The 9,172-nt window shown below is 40.7% G+C and overlaps 1 protein-coding gene across 8 annotated transcripts in view; it reads right to left on the bottom strand.

The window, feature by feature from the left end:
* Nucleotides 1-715: 715 nt before the first annotated feature.
* Nucleotides 716-9,172, bottom strand: part of SPHKAP (SPHK1 interactor, AKAP domain containing) — a 127,253-nt gene continuing 118,796 nt past the window's right edge. For all 8 annotated transcript variants that reach the window (XM_073218030.1, XM_073218029.1, XM_073218031.1 and 5 more), the window contains one exon: nucleotides 716-2,595. In XM_073218030.1, coding sequence (XP_073074131.1) covers nucleotides 2,452-2,595 — 144 coding nt within the window. In that variant the 3' untranslated portion in view covers nucleotides 716-2,451. The remainder of the gene's footprint in view (nucleotides 2,596-9,172) is intronic.

The raw sequence follows: 9,172 nt of genomic DNA, 5'->3' as shown, positions 1-9,172 counted from the left end.
CCTTATTTGCATAAATTCTCATCATTTACTTCCTGCATTCAAAGAGCACTGCTCCACTGACCTCTGAGCCTCATCAGTTTGCCACTGGTTTACTTGAACTAGGTTGGTTTGTCTCCAAGCTTGTAGGCTTCTTCTTTGTTCTGTGCCTCTTTCTCCTTTACCCCCCGGACTTGCTGTAAGGGCCACAGCATATGGGCGGGTGCATTGCAGGGGAGGGGAGATTGTGGGGTTTGCAGCTTCCTGCTGGGACTCCCTGGAGGCCACAGGATCTTCCTTCTCTACCTAATACTTCCTAGAGCTTCAGGCTGTGCTCCTTCAGTGCATTATTTATGCTGGGGGGCCCCCAACCGGTGTGATTTTTGTCTCCCAGGTGACATTTGGCAAATTTGGGAGACATTTTTGGTTGTCATCACTGGGAGGAAGTGGTTACTGGCATCTGGTGGGTGAGAGGCAGAAGTGCTGCTGAACATGCCGCAAAGCTCAGAATGACCCCCTGAAGCAAACGCCGGCCCCAAATGTCAATGGCGCCAAGGTTCACAAACTCTGATTTACATGAATGTTACTGACCCTCACACGTTCATTCAGAGAACATTTGCTTATTCAAAAATTGAAAGTGAGGCAGCAAAATCTGTTTAAGGGATAATTTACCTTTATCCAATCACACTGTGTCTATTATTTCTATGAGGTGCGTAAAGATCTTGGAGAAAAGATGATCAACATTTGGCAACAAAAGTTTATTGATTAGTTTGCAATGTTAGGTACAACATATCTAACTTCATCACAGGGTTACAATCCAGTATTTGTGCTTTGTAGGATAAGTAAACATTCATTCACGCACAACAGAAGTCTACACACAATATTCTGGCATTGCTTAAAAAATAAATATATTCTTTTCCATTCAGTAGCACAAAGAATTTGCAGTTTTGAGATGACGGATAAATTTTCATATTTGACATTTAGTTAATCTGTCCAATCAAACATAGCCTAAATTGGACCATTTATGTAATAAATACCTAGTGAGTGCAGGGAGGGACTCCTGGGATGGGTGGTGGGGAGGGATGTATGGTTTACAAGGAAGCTTTCTCAACATTTCAAGATGTGGATGGCACTTAAGCCAGTACTGATGGTGTAGGGCCTTGTACACATTTAAAATGATGTCACAATCTTTAAAAATAGTGTAAAAGCATAGTACTTCAGGAAATCTTTGATAAACACCTTCTTTGATTAAGAAAATAAAAGCTGGTTTAGTTCGTTTAGTTGAATAGAAAGAAGACTTTTTAAGGAGAAGTTACTTTTATTTTTCAAAAGAATAAGTCTGTTACTAAAATACTTAAATGTGATAAGGTTTTATTTTTCCCCAATGAAATGCCAATATCTTTGAATCAAGAAGAGCGTATGATCCTCACCAGTTACGTCGAATGCTGCACCTGTCATTATAAATGTCATCCGAGTAGTGGGCTTGCTGTGTGGGTACAAACACATTTATAATTAAACTTGACTGAGTGCAAGTGTCAATATATGCTTGAAGACAACAATCTCTTCATATTTTATGAACCTCTAAGCTGACTCAATATATTATTTAAGATAACAATCTCTTCATAATTTACAATAAAAATAAAATGAAAGTTCGTATTTTATATAATTTAATACACAAGGAGACTTTCTCTCAAAAGACTTTTTTTTTTTTTTTAAAGAAAGCTTTCCCTTAGGACAAGAATTCTGTAATTATGTTACCTAAGCAATACAGAGATGGAAACAAGACAATCTTCAATCTTTTGCTCTCCCAGCTGAATACCAAGAGTTTTCTGGTTAGCTAGGAACCCAGATACTGTTGGGGCGATGAAAACTATTTCTCAGTGGGTTGCAGTGAATAAATGAAATCCCCTCAGTAAAGAACATTGATAAATATACCTGTATTTCCATTAATATCCATTGATACTGGTTTGAAGGTAGAAATGTTTTATATCTGAAAATTTCTCACTTGTATCTTAAGTATTTACCTGGGCTAACAGCCCCTTAATCTGCTCAAAAATGTAAAATAAACACTATAGCATAGTTTACACAGTTTTGACCAGTGACTTTTTTTTCCAGTTGATTCACATAATTGGAGACATTATGTATTTTATTACTAAAAATATGCAAGTATAAATTTTCTGGTAGTTTGGGCATAGCTATATGCTTTTAATTTGGGCCTCTTTAAAATGTCTGTGTTTCCAGCCATTTCAGCACAAGCTCTTCTGAACTCACCCACAGGTTGTATTGATCTGTACAGACCTCTACTGTACTTTTCCTCAGATTTATTCCATGTGCAGTAGCCTTGAACAGCAGATTTTTTTTATAGCACTGCTAAATGTGATGGGATGTTTTGAGAAAGTTTAGAGCATTTAGAGCAAACTACTGTCATCTAAGCTGGAATGGGGGGAAGGAGTACTCCGGCAGGCTGCTGCCGCCTTAGCCCAGTTCCAAGAGCCAGTCAAAGAGACTCGGGGTCCCAGCCTTCCGCTCCTCATGCATTTTGCAGTACTGAACAACTGCGTGAAAGATATCTCCCACTTTCCAGGACTTCTGATGGACCAGCCGCACGACATCTAGAAACTAAGATATAGCAGAGTTAGGACTCACGTACCATGGAAGATCTGCAAAGTCATCTCATTCAACCATTCTTCCAAACTTAATGGCTCTCCGGGCTATTTCTGAGTATTTCCAGGGACGGAGACTGTGTGCTAGGACAGTCTATTTCCTTTTTAGACTGTTCAGATTGCTAGAGAGTTCTTTCAGTTGAACTGGAATTTTTCCTCACAGCAGTTGCCATCCATTGATCGTGAGAGACTGGATGGAATACTTCTCAAGAGTTTTTGAGATATTTGAAGTTTCCTCAGGTCTGCACTCGGGGACAGGACTGTACAGTGTGGCTTCCAGTCCCTTTTATCCACACCACAAATAACCTCTCACTACATATGTACATCTGGGCCAAATATGCCAAGTGCTAAAGTTGAGGGCAGAGTCACCTCACTCCGTCGGGAAAGGCCCCCTCCCTTTCAATAAATGTTCAGAGACACTGGCTTTCCACTGTGACAAGAAAAGGAAAGATTTTGGGAAAACCCCTTCGATTCGTCGCTTGGTTTTTGGTGCCAGCTTCCACTGGCCATGATTTAAAAAGAATGTTTTTGCCTGCAGGTGGCCTGTGAGCTGGGCAGTGGGAAGATGGGGAAATCATTATAGAGCATTCCTTTCATGAAACTGGGATGATGCCCAGCATGAAGGCCTCTCAAACTCCTTAGTCAGATACTCTTAAAGAAAAGTAACACTTAGTAAGAGCTAAAATCTGTAGGAGGTACGTTCGTGCATGTGATCTCATTCAATTCTGTCAGCAACCCCAAGAAGCAGCATTTTTAGATGGAAAATTGAGGACTGGAGAGATGAGAAGTTGGTAGTAGGAAGCATGATCGCCTTTCTAACACTCCGGCCCAATGCTCTTTCTACCACAGCACCTTATTCGTTTGGTGATAGGAGAATATGGCATTGATATTTATTTGGAACCCTGAGAGAAAGGGAAGGCTGGGAATCTGATATAATTTTATGAGGAAAAAAGACCTATTTGTTATGAAGATGAGGGCTGTGGTTTAGTTACTATTTCCTCAGTATTTCCTTCTAGAATTTTTTGCTCTGCTCTTTTTTTCATTTTCATTTAGACTTTGGAGATCAGCCAGAAACTGGAATGCTAATTTCATTTGTCTTTTTCCCTCTCTCCAGCTTGAATTTGTTAATTCATTTCAATTACTAAGAACTTGTCTTATAGAGAGCTGCTACTAAATTATACTTCTTCTCCCAGCTGTGATGGCACCAACTATTTACAGTTACAGAAATCAGTACTTTATTGTATTCACTTGCCTTGTGTTGGCTTAATCAGAATAAAGCAATTTTCTAGACTGGAAAATGAAATACTGAACTTTAATACATGGAAATATAAACATTATCTCAGAGTTTTGGGAATATGTAGTAAGAGAGACAGATGGGAGGCTGATGGCAACTGTGTTATAGATAGTATTCTCTGGGGAACGACAACATCTAAGTCATCTTTTAATACCTTGTGCCTGCACCTAATAGGTGCTCAGTAGAAGTTTGCTGAATGGCAGAAGGAATGAATGACCAAATGTGAATCAAATACATTCAAAAGGACCATGAAGACTATTTGAAATGTGAAGTGACATCTGTAATCATTAAGGATGAACCTTGCCTAAATATTCATTCTTGAGTTTTATGTAATGCATTTGCACATATATAATTTAAAAATAAACATGCATACCTTGAGGGCTGTTTACTCAGTAATTTTGTATTGATAGAATGCTCCACAAAAATAGTTGGAGGCTGTGGATCTAGGCAAAGGTAAACAGATCACTCCTACAGTAATCAAGGAGCACAGTAAAAGCTGGTTGTGGGGCATGTCTCTTACTGCACTGTGATTGCCAGTGGGCACGCAGGTCCTGGGGATGGGATACCCGGGAATTCTCTTCACCGTTCACTCTGACAATAGGTTAGCTCCATTCAGCTCCACTCATCTCCGTGATGGAATTTCTGGGACTGTCAGCTGTCTGGAACCCCTCACAATTCTGTTTAGCTCTCTGTTTGTCAGATTCCTGAAATTTTAGAAAACTTGATCTTTTAGGTTAAGATTTTTCTTAAAATGCAAATACCCTCAGATGGGGGAACATTCCCAGTGGCAATTAGTAATTTATGGAAATAGAAATAATTTTGTGAGCTGTTACTTCTGTCTCGGTGTGGATAAATGATCCAACGCATGTTTTCTTCTGGACAAAGTGGTAAGAGCGTAAGGCGTCAGAGAAAGGGGAAGAAAGGCCAGGATATTATGGCGTGGTTTGATTAATCAGACTTTTCCAGCTCTTCCTAGATGTCTGAAAAGCAGGTGCTCCCAAGGGGGAAGACTTGAATTTCAGGTTTCTGAGGTCTCATTGAGAGAAGCCAGCAAGTTGAGCCTTCAACTTCTTTTCAAGATTTCTCTCAAAGGTCACCAGTGGCCTTAGGCCAGACTCATCCCTTGAGGGTGTCTCCTCTACCTTAAGACGTCTCATAAAGATGTGGTCAACATAAAGTAAACAAATATAAAATTAGCATTAACGACTTTCTTTTTTTCTTTCTGTAAACCCTGGCTCACTAGGCTACCACTTCGTTCCTGACTTTTATCCCTGAGTCATTGCTCTGTGGGAGAATTGGCGTCTGGGGCAAATGCTAGTATTTGCTGAGCCCTTTCCAGAAGGCTTTCTGACTCAGACCTTTTTGGAAGTTCAGTATTAGCTTCTTTCCATCTATTTAGGACTTGCTGAAGGAGCGTCTCCCAGTTGTGGTGATGATTACGGATGTTGTTGACTGACCCAAAGTTGTGAACATGTCCCACCAGTGAGACCACCCTGCCAGTAGTTGGTGGAAGGGCCACCCGCTTGCAGATCTCCCATGATTTCTAACTCCAGGCTGATATCCCAGAAAGCAGCTTTTAAAAGTGATGTGACTTCACTAAATACAGTCTGCTCTGAGGCTGTGCTGACCTCATCTCAGACATCTAGACCGTGAAACATTTGCTGAGCCGGAAAGAGGGAAGACCTTACGTTTTCTTTTCTTCCTTTATTTAAAATTAATTCTAGATAAAAATGAAGCTAATATTGTGAGGAAGCCAGAAGAGGACATGCCAAGTTCATTGCTATAGCCCTTAAAAACCACATTGTATTCAGCAGTTGGCCCTGTAACCTTCACTGTGCCTATCTGTGTTATTGCCTTGGTAATCTCATAATCAGCTTTAGTATGTCAGGGACCTGGGATTTACTTTCCAATGCATTAAAAAATGAAAATAAAAATGTTTCATTTCCTGCCATTTCACAATCAATAATAATTAGGTTCCCTTCCTATATATCATAGTCTGCATTTCCTTGAGCCGATGTTTTGTCTTAGGAAACCAGAAGACTTTATATCCTGTGATAGGGTATCATTGATAGACTCATTTGAAGAAAAGTATCACATGGTAGATGACTTTTATATTCTGAGGTGCATTTACTAGTTAGATCAACTGTTTACAAAATCATATGGTAGAATCTAGGGAGTTGCTGCCAACTGCATGGTTTTTTGGAACATTCCACTTAGATTTTTGAAAGCAGCTATCTTCTTTAGGCTCCAAGGCACAATTCCATTTCATTAAGCACAAGTGAGTTGGTCTTTATATTGCTCCTGCACTTACAGTCTGTAAAGCCATGAATCTCAGTCTGGGTTGCACCCTGGAACCACCAGAGACCTTTAAAAAAACCCAATGCCAGAGTTTCACCTCAAGAGGAGATTCTGATTTCATTAGCCAGAACATCAGGGTCTGTGCAACCTCCCCAGGTGATTCTAAGACACACTCAGTTTAAGAACCATGACTAAAGGATTCAATCCAAGACAACTTCTTATGTTTACAAATGAAGAGACTTAGTTAGTATTTATTACAGACTGAATGTTGGTGTCTCCCTCACCCCCAAATCCATAAAATAGAAGCCTATCCTCCAATGTGATGCTAGTAGGAAGTGGTGGCTTTGGGAGATAAGTAGGTGAGTAGATGAGGTCAGGAGCACGGGGCTCCCATGCACACACTTTTAAGAAGAGGAAGAGATTCCAAAGCTCGCCCTCGACCGTGTGAGGACCCAGGGAAGAAGAGGCCCCTCACCAGGAGCTGAATCTTCTGGTGCCTTGATCTTGGATTTACAAGCTTCCAGACTGTGAGAGATAAATGTCTGTTTAAGCCACTCGTACACGATCTTTCATTGTCAGTCTGAGCTAAGGCAGTTTCTAATTCTTCCTTATTTTTCTTTCCTTTTTTATGCATTTCTTCAAAAGTGAAACTCTCAATGTAGTATTTGGGGAACAGTTATGCTAGCCGTCAGTAACACCATGTTCTCTCCCATTCTCTTTCCACCACTTTGCATAGAGAATGGAAAGGAAATTAGAGGTGAGGCTGCCTCTCTATTGACCCTTTTTTGTAGGAAGTAAGCATATGTTTCCTCTGCTCCACACACTGCCTCCAAGAAAAGGAAGTAATTCTGAAAGCAGGCTTACACATGAGAAAAGTACGCCATTTACTGTACCAGTCATCAGCCCGCACTAGTTCACAGAAGCTCACCGACTTTAAACAGAAGAAAAAGAGCCAGAGAGTAAGGATGCTTTGGGTCCAAGAAAACAGGCGAATTAGCCAATCGACATCATTTTTTTTAACTAATAACCGCTTTCATGATTTTTTTTTATTTACCTTAAATTAGGTAGATTAAACAAGATCATTGTGAATTAAATTTACAAACTGTCTCAGATTGTCAGGCATTAGGATCCTCAGCAATCTTTCCCCAATCATAAAGACCACCTCAAATTCAGCCACTCCTTCAGGGTATTTCTTAAGGAAGGGGGTCTCAAGCTTTAGCGCTCATCAGAGCACTTCACCTGAGAGAAATTGTTAAAAATGTATGTTTCTGGGCCCCCACACCTAGAAAGTGGTCAGGGCCAAGAGAGGACCCAGGAATGGGAATCATAAATAAGTGTCCCAGCTGATTATGTGCATTTTGCTCACAGTCAAGGTATAAGAAGTACTGTTTTCTGTATGCTTTTCATCTCCCTTGACCAGAACAAGGTCCCATCATATTTCAAAGTCGTTCTTTACAACTTGATCCCCTCTTGGTTCATATTCTCCCTACCTTGCATCCTTCCTGGACTAGAATGTGAACTCCAAGAGGGCAAGACATTTTCTCTCTTTTGTTCCCTGTTTCTCCAGAGCCTAGAACAGTGCCTGGCATTTGTACATGCTTGATATACATTGCATGCATGTTCCAAGTGTACAGCTGTCATGTGGACACAGCATTTTAATGAAGAGAAAATGCCCTGTGGAAGAGAATGCTTGAAAATGGAAGTGTCCTTTATCAAAGAGGAGGGACAGTACATTTGGACACCCAGGATGTTGGAATTTGCCTTTTGAGTTGAAGTAGGACTGGAATCCGTTGTAAGCTGGCTGTAAGTGCCCTCCACCTAACCCTAAGGTCAGAGGGGGAGAGGTGAGCTGCGTCAGTATTCATCACATCCTACTCCCTTTCAGCTCATGCCTGCATTTCCACAAGGCAGGAGGGTTTGTGAATTGGAAACACCATAAAGGGAGACATATTAATTTAGATAAATTAATTTACCCCCAAAATTCAAAATTCACACAAACAGGGACTCAGGGTATACATCTGTGAATGGTGTTTAATACTTGAGTGATGGTGGGGAAATGACATTTCTGCACTTAATAGAGACACATCTTTAACCTTCTCCAAGCTGATGAGGAGCTAATGAGACCCTGCCCCTCATGTGTGACACAGCGTTTGTGGGAGGCCACAGTCTCTTCCACAGCACTTGAGAATGGCCACTTAACTATCCAGCTAATTAGAAAACAATCAGAATGAGGCCTCCCATTGCACTATCGATAAAAGAAAGGATGTTAAAATTTTGCTGAAGTGTTTGCTTTATTTAACCAGGTCTGTCTCACCCAACAAACTGCCCATTTATGGAGAAGCCACTGTGTGCAGAGAACCCTCACTGACAATGAAAAAAAGAATTAGAAGATTAGGTCCCTAAACTTATATTACTTAGAAATAAACTCCTTGAGCGGATGCTAAATTGAATGGCAAACATCGTTTAATGTTTCCCTGGATAACACTAGCAGAATGTTTGTTTTCTCAGAAAAGTAACTATCAGCAAAGACAGCCATTCTCTCTGAGAAATGAAAATCAGCAGGGATAAGCAAATATCAAGTCAGGGCATCATTTACATAATCAAGATGTTAGTGACACACTCTTGTCCTTTCACCCAACGGGGATTTATGAGACATATATTCATATAGGGTATTACATTGTTTCTTCAAAACGGTGGGTTGTGTAAACACGTACTCCATTAAGAGATCATCTGGAAATGTGCTGTGCAATGCTGCAGAGGTAAAGTTGGAAACCAATCTGTCTTTCATGTTGCCCAGGAATCTGCATTTGCCTGTGAATGTTCTTGGTGTCCGACCTACAGCAGGGCTGTCTCTGGGACTGTGTATGGCCAGAAGGAGGGTTCAAACATGGAGTGCTCTTTAACTCCACTCTGCACTGGGCAGGCTGGGTGTTAAGATGGA

Source organism: Manis javanica, chromosome 12 (assembly GCF_040802235.1).
Source record: "Manis javanica isolate MJ-LG chromosome 12, MJ_LKY, whole genome shotgun sequence".
Lineage (NCBI taxonomy): Eukaryota > Metazoa > Chordata > Mammalia > Pholidota > Manidae > Manis > Manis javanica.
Note: the sequence above shows the minus strand (reverse complement) of the source record. Positions and strands in the feature narration are given on the sequence as shown.